Below are 19,695 nucleotides of genomic sequence, written 5' to 3'. Positions count from 1 at the left end.
CTTTTCTATGGAGACTGTATGAGCTGTCTATGTGCAACCGATAGCCTGTGTCAGCAATGGGGGCACCTTAACATAATTCACTAATTGGAAGGGGTGTCTGCATAATATTTTACATCTGGTGTATGTCCATATTTGATAGAAGCAGTGAAGGAAAAAGATAATGAGGAATCAATTGGTTATTGAAAGGAAAGACCGATATCACATTTCTAAAGACAATGAGTGAGATGAATAGAAAGATGTAGGTAAAGTGCTAAAAAAGGGAGGGAAACATCTGTGTACGGATGTGTCTCTCAGTTCCTCTCTCAGACCAGTCCCAACAGGAACCATGAGCACACACACAGAGATGCAGCAGAGCGTTCAGCCATGCTGTATATGACAGAAACCTCATATAAAGGGGAGCTTGCATATGTATATGCATGCATTCGTGTATGCGTATGTGCGTGTGCACTGAAGAGTTTTATGCTCAGGGCTAATATGCTCAAAACAATTTGGTTGTTTAATCACAAGGTACATCTGCTCTGACAGATCAAAATGTACTTTTCAGCTTTGTGGGAATAAAAGGACTAATTCAGTTACTTCAGTGTCACGCTGTGTATTATTACATGCAACTTTTTCCCATGGTAGTAGGGGTGAGATCTGCTAAACTAGGAGAGAATAAAAAAAAGCTAAATCTATATTGTAACCTGAACATTATCGTAATAATAATGACACTCTTTTCGGTTATGCTTCAGGTTTCAGAATGAACAGACGGCTAATATTCTCAAAACTGGACGCAGCACATTGGACAGGTATGACACAGTCCGAGCACTGCTTCAGCTCAACGTCTGACTGATCTGTTCATAAAGCATCCATTTCATTCACTTTAACCCTCTGATTCAATGTCTGTGGTGTGTATGTCATTTAGTCATATTTTTATTGCTGTTTTTATTTATTTTTATTTATTTGAAATTTGAAAACAGCAGTTGCCTTTTTACGTTTCGTGAACATTCATGACAAGCAGACCAATGCAAAAAAAAGACTCAGAAGAAAGTAATGTGACCTTAACTTCCATTAAAAGTTATGCACATTGTTTTATTTTCTGAAAAGTTCCAGTTTGAAGGTTTTGTCCGGACAGTGATGATATCCAGTCACGTGGCCAGCTTCACAATACTAACTTCACAGGAACTTAATCGAGCCAAGTAGTATGAAAAATTAAAGTTAGGGCCAGAACATGGTTTAATGTTCACTGCTTTTTATTCAGATAAAATCCAGTGAAGTCATTCTGTCGTAGTAAAAGTATATCCCAGTGTTACTGAGCTCTGCTAAGGCCTGAGTAGACTGATAAACCAATGTAATGATCAGTTATTAATTTTAATGTAACTAAACTCTTTTGAGGGATGAAAAAGTATTAAAGGCTTAAAAGTATTTGAGAGAAAGATGATCATTTAGAAATAATTTGGTAAGAATTATTAATAGAAATGTTGAGTCTAGTGTTGTAAGAGGATAATGTCATATTTTGATTGCATACTGTGGTGACTGCTTCTGTCAATGGCATGTACAGTACAGTACACTTCTGTTGCTTGCTTTGAGCAACTGAAATGGAAACTCTTGATGGGGAAAAACAGATCCTCTTCAGTTTAACTATTCAGGGGTGGGGTAAATACTGAAATATGCTAATCAGTGGTGGAAATAATGACCAGGTTTTACTGGGGAACCTTTTTTTTTTTAAATCGAAAATGCTTATAAAAATCTAGGTCTCGATTTAGCTTGGGAATTTACTTTACATAGCTTATAATCATTAATGCTTTGATTTCATTTGGTTTCATTTCAACTTCAGTCGAACCTCAGTCCCTAAACATATTTATTTTTCTCATATGCAGATAATACCATTTCTGTGGAGAGCAGGAAAATGTATTAATAACAGTCAGAAAAAGGTGACAAAATCTGTTTTTTGGAACGCTTAAACACGTCACTGAATAGGTTCAGAAACTAAGTTTTTTCTAAAAATGAACGTAACAGCTCCATATAAAAAACATCTCCTGAAAGGTAATGGTACTTTCACTGAAAGGATTCCAAACAAGCTTTTCAACAAAGCAGATACTACAAAAAGCCAGCAAAACACCCACTGTTGTAAAACAACCCGTATTTCCACTGAAATACTAACCTACCTCTTTCATGATGTAATTTAGGCTTTCAAAGACATCCAGTGTCCAGTTACTTTTATCTTAGAAAGGTTTATATTTGGAAACCTGCCCACCTCGCGATGAACGGTTGATAGAAGGCTAGTTAGTTCAGCATCAGTCATTACCACACATTTGAATAGGATTACCTAACACGCTAAGTTAGCGTTAAATAAGTCTTTACCATGGAGACTGGGTGGGTGGACCCTGCTGCAGCGTGACTCTCCATTGGCTGGATGGGCTGCAGGCTGAACTTAAGGTGTGTTCAGCAGACATTTTGTTTCATTTGCACACTTTAGATTAAAGTAAAACAACTGTACATGGTTTTCCCTAAAAATAGTTTCCTAGATTTTCTAAATCTGAGCCTGAACACCAGAGCATCCTCACTTTTACTCCCAGAATGAGGTTCTGGTGCGTGATTTTCCACCCTTGATTATAATTTAAGTGCTGTGTGCTCCTAATTAGTTTAGATCTGCTTGTTAAAGTACACAATACTCGTTGTGAAGACAGGGTTTTTATGACATTACCACTGAGTACAGAGATTTTCATGAGGCATGTCTTTATATGGCTTTATATGGCTGACCTGAATTCCTTAATTTTGAAGGTATTTCAAAAGGAACAGCACTTAGGAAATTGATCATCTAGGCTTATTCTGCAATGAAATAGAAATATGAGCCGACAGACATTGTACAGTATGCCTTTAAGAGAGGCCAGGTGCTGCTGCCAAAAGGCTTGACTTGACAGAAAAGAAGCTTCACCAGGATTTGAAAGCAAATATCTCATAGTTTGTAACTGTTTCCTCCCCCACTCTCCCAGACTCTGTTCCTCTTTTATTTTGGTGTCTGAAATATTCTGCAAAATTTCCCATCACCATGCTTTCAAGCTGCTATGGTGGCTTAATGCAATTTTTAATGAAACACCATTAATGCTTGTTCAATAATTATTTTAAAATCAAAGCATGCTGTGTAAAGAAGTGCCCTAAGAACCTCAACAAATGGCCTCTTTACAAACACTTGAGTTCCTGCTGAAGCCTGAGTAGACTGATAAATCAGTGTAATGGTCAGTTATTAATCTCAGTGTTACTGAGCTCTGCTAAAGCCTGAGCAGACTGATAAATCAATGTTATGATCTGTTATTAATTTTAGTGTAACTAAACTCTTTTGAGAGATGATTGAACTGAACAGTCTCCTGTAGTGCACATGTTCACAAGTGATAAGCTTAGCATCTGTGTTGTACTGGGCTCATACAAGCATTTCATGGCAAGATGCATACATGTTATTAACTGAAAATCACGTAGCTGCCCACTTTATAGTGAAATTTGCAAGATTATGTTATTGGGATATGGCGAATTGTTTGCTTAGTTCATGAGAAAGCAGCGGAATTATGGGAGCAGCAATGGACCGAAACGGGTGATGAGAGCCAAAATAATAAGAGAATTTTGCGTCATCATTAAAATAACTGAATTTTTCATGAAACATATTAACTGAAGAAATATGTGAAGAAAACTGTCAACCAGTAACATTGAGGAACAGTGTGAATTACATAAAATAGCACAGCTTTTCTCATCTGCCATATCAAGATGTATTCTAAAGGTATTCTACAGGTATTCTGAATATGTTTTTATGTATTGTTATGGAATATGTTACTGAATAGATTTAGGACAGCGTATTCAGTATTCGACCATCACTACTTTTTACAAAGTATTCTGCCCAACTCTGCTTAGAGGTTCACCAAACAGGCTGCTATACTGGGTTTGGCTGAATGTGAGTTTTAATGCACATAGTATAGGACAAGTTGTACTGACTTCAGACATTGACTAACCTGCATCCACGGGAAAGAGAAGTCAAATAAAGTAAAGTAGTAATAGATTTTTCTTTTATCTGATCTCATTGAAACCAGAAGAAAGACAAATGCGACTTTTTTTTAAATCTCCTGCTGCTTAAATATGTCTCCTGAAGTTTTAGTAGAGATCTCAATAATGTAATAATGTAATTGCCGATGTAATAACATTTTTTATTCTTACAAGTCATGTTAATCTTTAGCAATCTCTAGCACACATTAATGTTTCTGACCACAGTTCATGTACAGGCATGCCCAAAGGTATTTATAAAGAGATGCTGATAGTTCTAAAGCTAAGGTATGTGATATAGTGCATCTGATCATTATTAAAGAAGGTCCACCTATTAATGTCTGAGTCTACACTCAGATGTGGTTTAGCTATGCAAATGGTAGCACATCCAGTATTTAAAAGTGTCCAGTTCAGGCCTTCTCTGTGGTCAGAAACAGAAAGAGGTTGTTCACAAAAGAGACCAAAGGAGGTTGACCAGGCTTATATACAAAAGTCCAATTAAAAAAAACACAAAATATATACAGGGCTTTATCTTAAAATAGCTGAGCTGTGCAAAAGTGATCACCCTTCATTTATTCACTTTCCAGTCAAAAATGTACATTAGGTACAGTTTTCAGCATCAGAAACAAAAACAGAAAACATATTAAACATTTAACAGAAGCTTCAACAACTGAATATGATATTAAATGTGTCAGTATTTTGTGTGCCCAACCTTTGCCTTTATTGCAGCTTTATTATCAGGAGACTTGCTTTTAATTAAAGTTCAGTCTTAGAAGTTGGTTCATCACGATCCAAGTACTCCCAGTGTCAGTGATGTTGAGGTCTGCACTCTGAGGTGATCAATCGATTGTTTTCAGAACACCAGTAGCTTTCTTGTTTAATTTGCTCATTTTTTTTCTTTTTTGTCTATTTCCGTTTCTCAGTGAGGCTTTCTAACAGCTACACACTTTCACACCCATAGTGTTGAGTTATATCTTCTCATAGTGGAAGGATGAACATAAACACCTGTGGATTTTTTCAGATCTGAAGGAAGAGTGGAGCTTGATTTTCTCCTCCCTCTCAGCTTTCAGTGCTGTTTATCTGGTGGAGAGTTTTGGTGGTCTACCAGGTCTTGTGTGGTTGTTAGTCCTATTTTCACTATAGCTTTTAATCATTTTTGACACTCCAGTTTTGGAAACTCTTGTTTTTTTCCTTCATTATTTTCCTTCAACTTTTTTCTTTCCTTATGTAAGTGGATTATCCTTTATGTAATCTCTTCAGAATTATCTCCTGAAAAATGATTAATAAAATGAATAACTCAATTTCCAGTAGACTGGAAATGAAATGAAGGGTGGTCTCTCCCTCCACATTAATGAAAAGTGACTTTTGTACAGTGCTGTACAACACAAACGCAAATGTAATCATCAAACGGCAGCATATATCTATAGCTATAAATAATGTCTGACATCAGCATGTTGACATACTAACTATATCTATATATATCAATAAGGTGACACAGTTGGTAACTGAATTGACCTTTGTTCGTTTGTAGCAACTGCTGGACAGCTTTAACAGAACGCTGGCAAAAAACTGATTCCCATAATAATAATAATAATAAGAAGAAGAAGAAGAAGAAGAAGAAATTGCAGTGTACTTTGTGTACAGTGTTTGTCAAAATACCTAAATTTAGACACGATTAATAATTTCGAATGATATCTAACCTTGCAACAGTTACTCTGAACGTATTTACAGGTCTGTACGTCAATTGCAGCTACATCAGTCACAAAACCACTAAAACTGAGTCATGTGTCAATGTGTAAAGTTTCAAATATCATTACTGTTTATAACAAACATGGATTAACTTCATGGAAAAAGAAGAACAATGGTCATAAGTTCAGTGACACAGTTAGACAAAAAAAAAAAATGCCACAAAACAACACCCACGAAAATGACCACAACTTAATCATCGTCATTTAACATTTTGACCAGTGTAAAGTCACCTTCCTGTTCATGTACTCCTACAATTGCAGTTATGGTGTTTGCCATGCCATTTTACCAACATAGATCAAAGCAAAGAAGTGGGTTTGCGCATGTAAGTGGTGCACTGTTATGTGCCAGATGGTTTTTCTGAGCAATTCCATAGAAAAAACACTTTTGGTTCCCTAAAAAATCTTTCAGTGGATTGGAATTTAGAGAACTCTTTTGGTAAATGAAATGTGTGAGTATGAAGAACTCTTTTAGGTTTATAGAATGTCCACAGAATGGTAAGAACGTTAAGGTGTTAAGAGTGTTATAGAATCCTTTGTGGCACCTTTTTTTTAAATGAAATTCATTGTCGCACTACAGGTGTTATCTTTGGGGACAATGTTTTGTAATGAATGCCTATGGCATTTGCAAAAGATGGGAAAGTGTGCTGATAATCTCAGTTTTTGAATAAGAAAATGTGTTGCTGCAGTGTTTCTTGTCCTTAACCTTAAATCTGGTGGTGTGTTTTATGAATCTGGCACACGTCTAAACAAATTCAAGCAGGGTTTCAGGAACATAGTGATGAAATTAAGTGCCTTCTACGATCTACCCTCTCCCCAGATCTAAGCATCATTAATATAATATTCTTATCTTTATGAGAAGTTATAGAGCGAAGTGCAAATATGATTTCTAACCATGGAGATGCATTATCACTCACAAATATTCACACAGGATATCACAGCTTATCAGGTGCACCTATAAAGAGATATCTACCTCTAAATAGACCACGCATGTCAACTCTATTTCAGGATAAAAAACAAAGGACCTCCGAAAGTGCCTGCAAGAGACTATCCTGGCAAGTTATTTGTGACTTTTTTCATTTTACCTTTTTTGTGAAGTGGCTGTGCTGTAGTTCAAGAAAAAAAGAAGCAAAATGTTCTAAAGAGCAGTACACAATCAATACGGTCCATTTTCTCTTCCATTTTAGGTGATAACCATGACGCTGAGTGGTCTGGGTCAGAGTTTGTGAGTTAAACATGTCTTTGTTCACTCTTTCTTCTGTAGTAAACAATATAGTGCAGTCGAAGGAATAAAAACAATCAGCCTTATTATATGGATATTTGGAGAATAAATAGAGAGCGGTATACAGATTTATGGACTGATGCTCTTTGCAGGATAGTGATGTGTATGAAGACCCACAGGGTGAACATGATGACAACTATGAGCCTCCCCCATGCGAAAGAGTCTTCACTCCTACCCCATCCAACAGCTACCCTGTAGGAGAATACCTGGGTAAGCGCCATCACACAATTATCAGCATCTAAATCCATCCAGCTCTCTGTGCCTCTCTCTGAACAGACCACAACTTGAAGACAATGATGAAATGTGAATTGAGATGAATCCATATTCAAACAAAAGTATTGTAACTTTTATGAAATAACAACTCAAGTAAAAGTACTTTTAAAGAAATAGAAATCGAGTAGAATTACAAAAATATCCAGTCATAAAACTACTCAGTACCTGAGACACTTAAAGAACTGTGACAGAACTGCTTAGAACATCTAGCATCTGTCAGTATGGGAAAGTTTATTAGGCACTACTTTTCTCTCTTTCGGAATTCTTTCGTCTAAACTAAAATACTAAAGCTCAAAGGTCAGATGTATGACCAATCGTAAAGCTATACAGATGCTGTCTCCAATGTAAGATATTAAAATTAAACACAATGAAGGAATTCATATATGAAGGACTACAACATAACTGAGCAAAAAGAATTTTATTTTCCTCAGAAATATTCACTACATATGCAAAAGACTTATCCAGTGTTTGTTCAAAAGAACTCCAGAGAACTGTTCCACGGCCTACTGCTGGGGGGCTTTATACCCGTCTAGCCAACTCCTGACATATAGGCTTGTTATTGCTTTTCTGTGATGATTATACAAGCTGTGGGTGCCCAAATGAACACCTGTGTCAGCAATTGGTGCACCTTAACATAGCCAATGTCACTACTTAGGTGGGCTGTCTGGATAATTTTGGAAACATAGTGTGCTTGAATAGAAGTAAATGTATTATGAATGGAAAGTACTCAGAATACTTTAAATTTAATAATTTTATAAACTGTTTCAACTCCATGAACCTTGACCTGAACCTTGATCATTTGGACTGTCTGTGGTCATCTGGAGAAATTACACAGATACTTTGTCCTGTGGATTGGCCAGTCAAACATCATCCACATTAACCCAATTAGTGCTTAATATCAATCTATGTGGTTATGAGAGTGAGGAATTTAAGTTAGAGTTAGAGTTTATGACAGTGGTTCCCAACCTAGTCCTTAGGGTCCCCCAGAATGACCACACATTCCAGTGCGTTGTGAGTTGAGTTGGAGCAAAAATGTGGACCATCTGGGGGACCCTGAGGATGGAGTTGGGTTAATAGAATTGCTTCTTTACAAGAAACACAATCAAAAAATGTCAAGAAAGCCTTATTCTATTCATTTATCAGTCAGTGAGTAGGCATGGGGAAAGTCTCTCTTCCACAGAGTCTAAATGTATCAATTAAACAGTATATTAAGCTGGTAAAAGTGCAGATGCATATTTGATTAATAAACCTGATGCAAAAACAAAACAATGACCACAAACCATACAGAAAAATCTGTACGGCAAATCTGTTTTCTCTTTGAATTCTTATTCATGATTCAGTCATACTGTATTGTATTGTTTCTGCTCTAACGCTGTCTAAGTTGTTTGTCATATAATTTGGTATGCATTCAGCCGTATGGTGTCAAATTTCTGTTTATTTAATGGCTACTGCCTTGCAAACATCCCCAAAATGTGCAGATGGAAAATACCATATGGTCAGACACGTCAGGTGGTGCAAGCTGGGGTCAATCCATTCTGCAGAAATAAAACTAGGATTTTTAACACCGCAGTGTGGGTTAGAATAATATGCAGTGTGCAAAAACTGACTTCCTGTCTCTGGTATTACTTCCCTATTCAAGACAAATGTCCTGGTCGGCCGACACAAACAAAACGGATCAAACCCCTCCTGCCAGCCAAACCTCCATTTTCAGAGAAGCGAAATCAAGCAGCAAGGGATGATGTAAGTGTATTTAGTTCATATCTGGTGCATTTTTATCTTTTGGGAAGTATGTCAGCCCAACTGAATTGTGCCATAGGAGGTAGTTTAAATCTGGCCTGGATAAAATTATTCAATACAGACCTGTGCTGTAACCTGCTAGCCCAATACTTCTCTAAATCTGATATCATATTCTTTTCTTTGCAGGAAGACTACATTGATCCAGAGGATGGCACAGATGAGGATAATTACATTGATCCTTCTGAGAAAGGTCCTGCAGATAAACAGCTGACATCTTGCAAGACCACTTTAAAAATGTTACATCTGCACTATGCTTTATCATTTCCACCAGAAACAGTGACACAAACACTGATGAAGTCGACAAAAATAAAGCACGTCCTTATTCCCTATGAGCTCCATAGACCTATCTACTGTTCACAGAATTTACAGAATGGTTGGATGAGTAATGGCAACCACATGACACTCTTCTTTTAGGCAGCAAACCTAAATACAAATAAAAACAGCATGAGGGATTATTGTGTAAATAATGTGATTACTAACAGTGGATTTTCCACTATTATTAGCAAAACACATGATGCAATTTCCCATTTCAGCTGTACTGAGTATGACTGGTAATAACAAAACTTTCCAGCATTTGGTGTCTTGTTGATATTAATGGAAGTAAAAGTCATGTGGTGGTGAAGAATTCTAGATTATGAATTTGCACTGGTTTTACTGCCTTACTGTGGATAAGTACCTGTGTTTTGGCATTCCTCCTAAAATGGCATTAACCTGGTTTCACCCCTAATACAATACAAACAGAAATAAGCTACTATAGAAGATATGTGTAGAATGTTCAAACAAAGTAGAACAAATCACTGTACATTGTGATTAATTTTCTTTTTCTCTCCACAGACCCTCATGGAAACAAAGGAAAACACCTGGGCATCCCAAGGCGTTCACACAGCCCAGGTATGCTGATATCAATAATCCAATTTTAGTCTAAATGATTTTTTTAGTTTTTTTATATATGTCTGTGAATTTTACTGGACTAGATTAATTATACAAATAGTTAAGATGTGAACAAAGTCATTCATAATGGTTTGATGTGGAATGCTCTGTTTAGAGAAACTTGCAAAGTCAGAATTGTTCACAGTGATGGTGATAAGAACCAGACATCTGAAATGTGTAATACCTCTAAAAGCTTCTGACACAGAAAGTTATTACATAAAATATGCTGCTGATGTCTGAGACATTCTTTTACGGTAGTTTTGTGATACGCTTTTGGCTTAAAAGATGCCTTTTTTTTAATCCATTCACGGGCAGAGAAGTACATGCAGGATGCAGTAAGGCAAAATACCATTTTATCTTTTTTTTCTTAATATTTTTATAACTACGTTATATTTTTGTTACCATTTATTTCACTATTTTACCAAAACAGCATGTAAAAACTCAGAAGACACGTGCAGTTTCACTGGTCCTTTTGGAAAGTAAATAAAATGGCCATATTCGCTTTTTACCAGCCAACCCCATTTATCCATGCATTTCACCTACTAAAGACAAGCATGAAGGCCAAAATTGCCCAGATAGGCAGGAAGTGAAAAAGGCTGAATTGCAGGTCTAGCAGAGCATAACCAGGAGCAGAGGCCCAGTGTTTAGCAATGTGTGTGGATCACAGACTTCAAGCAATACAAAACATAGTGATTTCATTTATGTTCATTTGTCCAGTTACTTCTGGTCCTCTGAAATAGAGGGCTACAGGCTATAATTCCTATATGGTTCACCCAATACAGATGTAAATACTCTTGAATTACCATTGAAATAGAAGAGAACAATTTTATTTCAAAGCCACTTAATTAAATGTGGAGCCAAAATAAAAAAAAAATGTGACTGTCCAATTACTTATGGAACACAGTATATGTTTCACAGTGTAATAGACACTGCGCCATCACTGATTCCTTTCTGATTGTTTTCAGATGTGTATGAAGTTCCGGACGCGGTGAGTTTTAAATGTTGTCTTATGTGATCCATAGATGTTAGTTTGAGTAACATTAAGCTCACATTTCTCTAATCTGTAAAATATCTATATTTTTTTATATGTGCTTTGAAAAGCTTAATTTCTCTGTTTAAAGGAGGATTCTCCAGGCACCAGTAGGTGAGTCTATGATTCCACTCCAGTTCAGCTTCCTCATGTCATTGTGGTGGTAAATAAATCAAGCCAGATAAATTGCTGTCTTGACGTAAGAGCACTCCAGTGTCATATTCGAGTAATCAGCTCCACTCAAGTGCTCAGAGACGTGTGTAGTCAGCAGTGTGTGAAATGTTTCATTTGACTTCTTTGACACCTGCCGAATAACGTCATTTACTAAAAACACTCCAAATTAGTAATCTGATACCTGAAATATCAGGAACTACTAAAATTGGCTTTTTTCCAGGTTGTTCTCAATGCTTCCTGTTTCTGGTCCACAGGTGCAGCACAAAGCATCAAACTCCTGCTCTAAGGCTGCCCCCTAAGCCCAGTCCAAGGTATTACACTTGCAGTGGGCCATAGTTACACAGTGTTTGAATAATATTGCTCATAAACAAACACATTGAAAAAGCACTATTTTGAATTGACATGATCCCAATGTATGAATCAGTTACTTTCATGTCACTTAAATGCACATGAGTAAAATCATTGCAGTTACATTACAGGAGAAGACAAAAACTGCCTGAACTTTTAATGTAAGTTCATGTAAAGAGATTTTATTCCAAGTCATTTTGGAGCATTTAGATTGGTCCAGACAACATGAAATGTAACATCAATGTTATACTGGACATAAACATAATGCTTCCCTAAAGAGGTAAACTGAAAGACAGTGCAAACAACTGATGTAAAATGTAAAAGCATTGTTTTTTTTTAATACAGTATAGGAAGCTTGACATTTACTACCAAACTACAACAAACAACAAAAGTTTTGGTTTAATGTATATTTTCCAGTATCTGAAAGACATTTTGAACTACAGACAATTTCCTTAAATTGTCTTACCTGAATATATAGAAACAATGGATTTCAAATCATGAAAATATGAATTACTTTCTGTTTTCGGAAAGACGGACAGTTTAAGAATGTGTGGAATGTTTAAGGAGAATCCAAGTAGCTCCTAATTAAGCTCCTTGAGAGAGTGTATGAAGTTGATATCAAGGCAAAAAAAAGCATTTTTATGTATAATTCCAAAACATTGTGCCATGTACGCTGACCAGCCACTACATTAAGTACACTTCCTTGTATCTACGCTCATTTTTCATTGTATCAGCTCCACTTACCATATAGGAGCACTTTGTAGTTCTGTAATTACTGATTGTAGTCCATCTGCATACTTTATTAGCCCTCTGCATACTGCATACTTTGTTAGCCCCCGTTTCCCATGTTCTTCAATGGTCAGGACCACCACAGAGCAGGTATTATTTGGGTGGTATATCATTGTCAGCATTGCAGTGACGCTGACGTGGTGGTGGTGTGTTAGTGTGTGTTGTGTTGGTACGAGTGGATCATACACAGTAGTGCTGCTGGAGTTTTTAAACACCTCAGTGTCACTGCTGGACTGAGAATCATCCACGAACCAAAAATATCCAGCCAACAGCGTCCTGTGGACTAGAGGACTAGAAGGTGACTAACAAAAACTGTGCAACAGATGAACTACTGCTTCTGATTTAACATCTGCAAGGTGGAGTGGAGAGTGTCTAATAGAGTGGACAGTGAATGGACACTCGTACCAGCACAACACACAAACAACTAACTAACTGCTCTGTTGGGGTCCTGACCATTAAAGAACAGGGTAAAAGTGGGCTAACAAAGTATACAGAGAAACTGATGGACTACAGTCTGTTATCGTAGAACTACAAAGTGCACCTGTACGGTAAGTGAAGCTGATAAAAACGAACAGTGAGTGTAGATTCAAGGAGGTGTACTTAATGAATCATCAGTGTATTTATCATTTGAGCACAGCAGCTCCCACATTGTATGAATGGATGGACCAGTATTACTTAAAATGACTTAAAACTAATACCTCTTTACATTAACTTACATTTAAGGTTAAAAATATTTACCTTCTCCGGTAAAGTTGCCATTTTAGAGGTAGATGGATTTGTTAGGACAGTGATATATGTTCTTTCATGGTTTGATGTCTTCCCTTGTATTCTAAAATTAGTAAAACGTTAGGCTAAAATAAGAAAAACTATGAGTTGGTGTGTCTAAGCTTTTGACTGGAGGTTTAAAATACAAGAAAGTACTTGTGATTCATTGCATAAAGCTAAAAATATCAATCATATTATGGACAGTCTTGTTTTTAAATTAATAAATTATTTTCAGTGATAAAGGAAAATAACCCCCCCCAACGCTGAATACATTTTCAAGCAACATGACAATGTCAGCCAAAGGCATGTCCAGCTGACATGTGTACAGAATAGTGGATGGCATAGCTTATGTTACTGACTGGAATTTTAATCAGGTTTTCATTAGTATGCGTTTTGAAAGTAACCTTCCCACATCTGTTAATGCAGCTGTTGTTGTTGTCTTTTATCTTTGCAGAATGAATATTAAGAAGCCAGCTCCCTGCCCAGTAAGCATTATTGGTTATTCCAAAAAGGGAAATGTACAAGGAAATCATTCTGTCTGCCTATAATGAGGCTTTGTGTTTATGTGTACATGTGTGGAGTCTTTATGAGGATTTGAATACAAAATTCATGTTACACTGCAGTAATTGGCCTGCTATGTTATCTGATTTCACAGGAGCCAGACGACGATGATGACTATGAAGTGTGCAATACTGATGACTGTGAGTATGTGCTGAAACACTGTATTTGAAATAGAGGTGGGCAGTTCGGCAAAAATATATCACTGAAGATGTTTTCGCGATACATGATACCATGAAAGTTGGAACAATACCAGCAGAACTGTAGTGCCACATTAAAAAAGGCAAGAAAAAATGAACAGAAAAATGTTTATTCAACATTTCATGTAATGTACAGTACTGTGCAAAAGTCAGAGACCACCCTTGGTTTATCTCATTTCCAAAGCAGCCATGAAGTACAGGTTATTCATTTTCTGGAGATATTTCAGAAGAAAATTAGATATAAGATAATCCACTTGCATAAGAATAAGGAATGTAAAAAAAAATTATTGCGAAAGATCTTTGAGATCTTTGAAAGAGAATTTTATCAGTTCTGAAAAAATCCACAGGAGTTTCTGTCCATCATTCCACTGTGAGAAGACAACTCAACACTATGAGTCAAAGGATGTAGCTGTCAAGAAGCTGTTACTGAGAAATGGAAATAGATAAAATAAGAAGAAAATTTGCAAATCCAACAGAGAAGCTGCTGGTGTTCTCAGAACAATGGACTGAGCACCTCAACATCACTCAATGTGCTTGGGATTACTTGGTTGGTGAGAAGCAGAAAATGCAAAGAACTTTGAGGTGTGGAAAAATATCCCTGCAGATTTCTTCGAAAGGCTGAAAGCAAGTCTCCTGAAAAGAATGAAAGCTATAAGAAAGCCAAAGTGTGAACACACAAAAAAAGAAAAATGTATTATTAGATTTAGTTGTTGACGCTTCTGTGTAATTTTCTGTTAAACATAGGTTTTCTGCTTTTTTTATGAAGTTGAAAAATGAAAAACCTCTACTTATATGCTGTTTTGACTAAAAATTTAATAAATAAAGAGTGGTGGGTTTTTGCACGCACTTAAAAAAAAGTTCTTCAAGGATTCTTCGGTAAAGGCAATGGTTCTGTTTAGCACCATGAGTTCTATATAGAACCATTTCATGCTTGGTTCTTTGCATGGTGAAACTGTTCTTCAGACTGATGGAGAATGAATTGTGTATGGTTCTATATCGCATCAAGAAGGGTTCTTTTATTGCTACAAAAATGACAGCATAACAATAGAAGAGCCCTTTTTGGTGTTGTATTGAAGCATTTTCTGAACCACTTATGCTCCTGTTTATGCTCTATACAGGAGTTCAACTTGAGAGGTCCTGACAATAGGGAAAGGTTTACTCCACATCAGAGCACCATATAAACCTATTTTTGATGAAAAATAGTAGTAGGACCCACAATATGCTACTAAAAGCCTAATATGACATAATTCATCAAAATAATGTTATATTGCCATATTGCCCATCTTTAGTTTGAACGTTCTACAACTATCACTATAGTACCAAAGAGCAGGTTCTTGGTTTAATTGAAAGGATGGCAACTTTGACTGGTATTTCAGCTTACTGAGTAAAACTGAAAATTCCTTTCACAGGTCTTCAACATACTATAGACATCAAGGTAATTTTCTTCTGCTTTTTGCTGTAATCTAGCACCAACTTCATCTCTGCAAGGTTTGGCTGAAAGGCCAGAGAAGAAGGCTGCAGAAGACAGACGGTCATCCTTCCCGGTACCACTGCCAAGAGAAGCGTAGGTCACTCCATTACATTGAGGTGTAACTGAAGTAAAGAATGTGTTTCAGATATTGAACACAGCACTAATATTTCATCCTTATTCATTAGGAAGCTCCAAAAACCACCACTTTTTCCGGTATGGCATTATGAAATATGAAACAAAAACATATTTCAGCAACATATTTCCTTTATCTTTGGAACTTCAATAACTTTACTAATCATGTTTCTCAATTTACAGAAAGCAGGTATTTCAACAAGAGACCATGAAGGTAAATATGACTGAGTGGCAGAAGTGTACACTGTGTAGACACAATCCTGAAATCATAGTTTGTTTTATTAGTATTAATCTTCTGATGACTATAATGAAGAATCCCCTTCATTTTAGCTCTGGACTCCTAATGACGCTTGGCTCTTTATGATTTTGTCACATACTGTTATACTGTATTTCACAATAACACTAACACAAAGCCTAAAGCCGCAGCAAATATTGGTTTATGAAAATAACTTTAAGGAACTGGATTTGGTTGCAGGAAGTAACTCAGTCTTCCCAGGAAGGCAATTTAGAAAGTACTCAAAATGCCTATTTGAACCACAAGCTAAATGGTATAATGGGAAAAATATGGAGCTCACTGTTACTTTAAATGTTGTATCTAATGCTCCACAGCTTCGCCTGCAAGCATGGCTCGAGATCCACCAAATCCTGGATTCTATCGTGCAAAGTAAGTGATCACGGACAAAGAACACTGGTCAAATTGAACAAATGTCTAGTGTGGTTAATCATTGGTGAATGTCCTTATTCATTTTTATGGCACCTGCAGGATGTCTCTGCCTCGCGAGATCCCCCACCAGAGTAAGTTTTCCTATTAATAGATTTTATCGCACACAAACACGCCCGCACACTCCGTTTCACCCTTGTCAGTTGGTTGTTTTTGTAATTTGTCCGTTACGCTCCTGTTTGTGCAGAGCCCCCAGCAGCAGAGAGAGGAAGCTTATCTCGGGAGGACAGTGGAACTAGACAGCAAGAGGAGGTGATCATCACACCCCATAGGACAATAGCACTTCCCTTAATTTGGTTTGTTATAGCTCACATAGGCAGTGCTGTCTGTGTGCAATAATAACACACAGTATTGTTACTCATTATACTTCACTTTCACCTTGATTGTGTAGTCTGACAAAGGGCAGATGTTACACCAGCCTATTAAACATGTTTCCAGCAAATTACTTTTAAAATATATTAACCCAGGGGCATAACTAATGGGGGTGAGGCAGTGGCCTGGGACCCATGGTGCAGGGGGAGTCCTAAAATCTTCATTGGGCCCCTCTTATAGTTACTAGCACAATTGTACACCCATTAGAAAGATCCAGTTTCTTCACAGCATACTGCATCAGTTGTCTTCCTCAACACTACACGGACAGAACTGATGTTTATTTTCCCCTTATTCATGTTGTCCATGTTAACCAGTTCCAGGCAGATCCTTCACAACCTGCAACATGATATATTAATTATTTTTCATTTGTTAACCTTAAACGGAGGTCTAATAGGAAACGTTTAGGTTGAGGTTAGATGCTAGCGGCCTTAAGGAGTATCGACTTGTTTGAGACATAATTACAAGGCTATTCTATTACGAGGCCTATTCTGTTTTTTTGCTCTAGGGCCGATTAGATCCTGGTTAGGCCACTGTATGATTCAGTTTCAGCATGTTCATGACAAGCCACTGTAAAGTGCATTGTGAAAAGTGAATGTTTCCTTAGGTTACAGATGGGACACTTAGCGCTTTTAACAATACATCACAGTATAAACCCAGTAATAATCATACTGTTTCAAATTTTAAACATTTCGATAACCATGTACGATTGTCATCTTTTTAAAAAAGTCGCAGTGAAAGTAAACAGACTACAGCAGTGTTGCTCAGTCCTGGTCCTGGAGATCTACCAACCTGTAAAGTTCAGATCCAACACACCTGGCTCTAATATTCCACTGCCTCTGAAGGCCCTCATTACATGGATCAGATGTTTTTGATCAGGGTTGGAGCTAAACCCTAATCAGAGTGAATGGTACATCTTCAGGACCAGGAATGGGCACCGCTGTGCTACAGCCTACACTCAGGCACCAGGCCAACACATTCATAATATGTAATGTGCAGAAGGCGTTAATTTTTGATTTTATAGTTGATTTTTTGGTGATACAAAGAAACAGAAGAGTCTTTCCATGAAATGACTTGAATGAATATTAGTGTTTTTTTAATGTTTTTACTGTGATAATAGACAACTATTTTGGTCACTTACGTCATGATAAATTACTTTCATATCGTTCCCCCCCGTACTTACAAGGTACAACATGCCACCTGCAACCCAGTTGCTTTATTACAAAAATATAGTAAGTATGTATTGGTTGTTGTCCCTGCCTGCATGGTCTATGCTGGATTATGACCATCGTTCTTCACTTGTAGGAGGCCGGTGTGTATAAGAGGGCCTGGTATGCCAGCGATTGTGACCGCAAAAAAGCAGAAGATGCTCTGATTCGATCAGCCAAGGCAAGTCAGCTTGACCAGAAGACACAAACATAGCCAGCATGTTATACTGTGTTACTTCTCAACTAACTCAGTTTGTTGATTTCCAAGCAGTGTCTAATAAACAGCTGTACTACATTGTACATTGTATTTTATGCAGTATATGTTTAAAGCATAACATCACTGCATGCTGCAAAGGTCATTTCATTCTTCCTTGGTGCTGTTTCTTTTTCCTCAGGACGGGTCTTACCTAGTGAGGAAAAGCTCAGGTGTTGATGCCCTGCAGCCCTACACCCTGGTGGTGTTCTACAATGGCAGAGTGTATAACATCCCAGTGCGCTACATTCCCACCACAAAACAATATGCCCTTGGCAAGCATAAGAACGGAGAGGAGGTAAGATATAAAGAACAGTACACGGGTGCTTAGCTGCATCTGTAGAGGTTCCACAGTGTCAATAGGTATCATTTCAGACCTTGAATTACACCACCTGACTTAAATACTAGCTATGCTTGATTCACTATTTACATTGCGAATAAATACCTGTACACACAATGACTCCTCTTGAGAATAAGGTGCACTGATATGTCGTCAAATTAAGTTGCTGGAGCTATTTGAACAGCAAAACCAACACAAGACAGATTGCTATAGCCAGGGTGGGCAATATGGCAAAAATACAATATCATGACACTTGAACATGTTTTTACAATACATATCAAAATATCAGATTTGTGATAAGTGGAAAAGATAAGCTTGATCAGTTAGAACAGAGAAAAAAGCCCCAGCAGTGCCACATTTAAAAGAATACTGTCAAAAACTATGAATACAATTACACAATGATTTTTATTCAACGTTTCACACCCTGCACTGCACACCCTGTCCAATCAAACTGGACTAATTATGCTCTTTGTAATGACTCATGCAGTTGGTCAGTGTTCTTTATGTACTGGCGATATCTATGATATGCTCAGAAATGCATATTTTGACATCATTTATCATGATAATGATATCATCATATTGCCTACACCCTAGTCTTTAGCAGATAAACATAACATAGTGCATTTCTAGAGAAGTAAACATGTCTCATGTTTTATGGCTCTTTACTAGTGATGGCACCGAGCTGATGCTGGGTACTCGTATCGGTCTGATTTCAGCAGAAAATGCTGGATCACCTTTCAGAGGAAACAAAAGAATTAACCCAATCTGTTTTTATAACATCAGATATACCACAGAATTGCTTTTAGTGATGCAATTCATACAGGGAATTAAAGTAAGTCACGTTATAACATCAGTAACCATTATACGATAACAGTAAGGGTGAAATAGTAGTGTTTGTGCACACATATACATAATATGTAAAATAGTCCTGTTATAGCTTAGCCATTTTTAAAGAAAAAACTGGTACTGCTGGGATGGATGTTACTCAAGGTTTCAATATTGGTATCGGAATAGAATAAGTGGTATCGTGCCATCACTACTCTTATGTATCCTTGGGGCTATTAGATAACTTTTACTGAAATCTCCACTCGTTTTCTTTTTCAGCGGTTTAGTACCGTCTCTGACATAATTGAGAACCACCAAAAGAATGCACTCGTGTTGGTGGACACACAAAGCAACACCAAGGACTCCACCAAGCTGAGGCACACAGTGAAGCTGTGAGAACTCTTCACTGTAAGAAAACTTCTGAACTGCCAGAATTCTACAGAACATCCTGGAACCACTGTGGCAGTGACTGTGTAG

At 37.2% G+C, this 19,695-nt stretch overlaps 1 protein-coding gene across 2 annotated transcripts in view; it reads left to right on the top strand.

The window, feature by feature from the left end:
- The window catches only part of blnk (B cell linker), a 46,421-nt gene extending 26,744 nt beyond the window's left edge, over window positions 1-19,677 (top strand). For both annotated transcript variants that reach the window (XM_036574576.1, XM_036574577.1), the window contains 21 exons: window positions 732-788; window positions 6,762-6,808; window positions 6,941-6,978; window positions 7,128-7,245; window positions 8,948-9,048; window positions 9,232-9,295; window positions 9,940-9,996; window positions 11,001-11,023; window positions 11,157-11,179; window positions 11,494-11,550; window positions 13,596-13,626; window positions 13,797-13,842; window positions 15,367-15,463; window positions 15,556-15,583; window positions 15,686-15,716; window positions 16,112-16,166; window positions 16,266-16,297; window positions 16,411-16,475; window positions 17,898-17,981; window positions 18,196-18,351; window positions 19,498-19,677. In XM_036574576.1, the coding sequence (XP_036430469.1) occupies window positions 732-788; window positions 6,762-6,808; window positions 6,941-6,978; window positions 7,128-7,245; window positions 8,948-9,048; window positions 9,232-9,295; window positions 9,940-9,996; window positions 11,001-11,023; window positions 11,157-11,179; window positions 11,494-11,550; window positions 13,596-13,626; window positions 13,797-13,842; window positions 15,367-15,463; window positions 15,556-15,583; window positions 15,686-15,716; window positions 16,112-16,166; window positions 16,266-16,297; window positions 16,411-16,475; window positions 17,898-17,981; window positions 18,196-18,351; window positions 19,498-19,614 (1,327 nt within the window). In that variant the 3' untranslated portion in view covers window positions 19,615-19,677. The remainder of the gene's footprint in view (window positions 1-731; window positions 789-6,761; window positions 6,809-6,940; window positions 6,979-7,127; window positions 7,246-8,947; window positions 9,049-9,231; window positions 9,296-9,939; window positions 9,997-11,000; window positions 11,024-11,156; window positions 11,180-11,493; window positions 11,551-13,595; window positions 13,627-13,796; window positions 13,843-15,366; window positions 15,464-15,555; window positions 15,584-15,685; window positions 15,717-16,111; window positions 16,167-16,265; window positions 16,298-16,410; window positions 16,476-17,897; window positions 17,982-18,195; window positions 18,352-19,497) is intronic.
- The last annotated feature ends 18 nt before the right edge of the window (window positions 19,678-19,695 follow it).

Source organism: Colossoma macropomum, unplaced genomic scaffold, assembly GCF_904425465.1.
Source record: "Colossoma macropomum unplaced genomic scaffold, Colossoma_macropomum, whole genome shotgun sequence".
In the NCBI taxonomy this organism is placed as follows: domain Eukaryota; kingdom Metazoa; phylum Chordata; class Actinopteri; order Characiformes; family Serrasalmidae; genus Colossoma; species Colossoma macropomum.
This window is presented reverse-complemented; position numbering and strand designations above follow the sequence as displayed.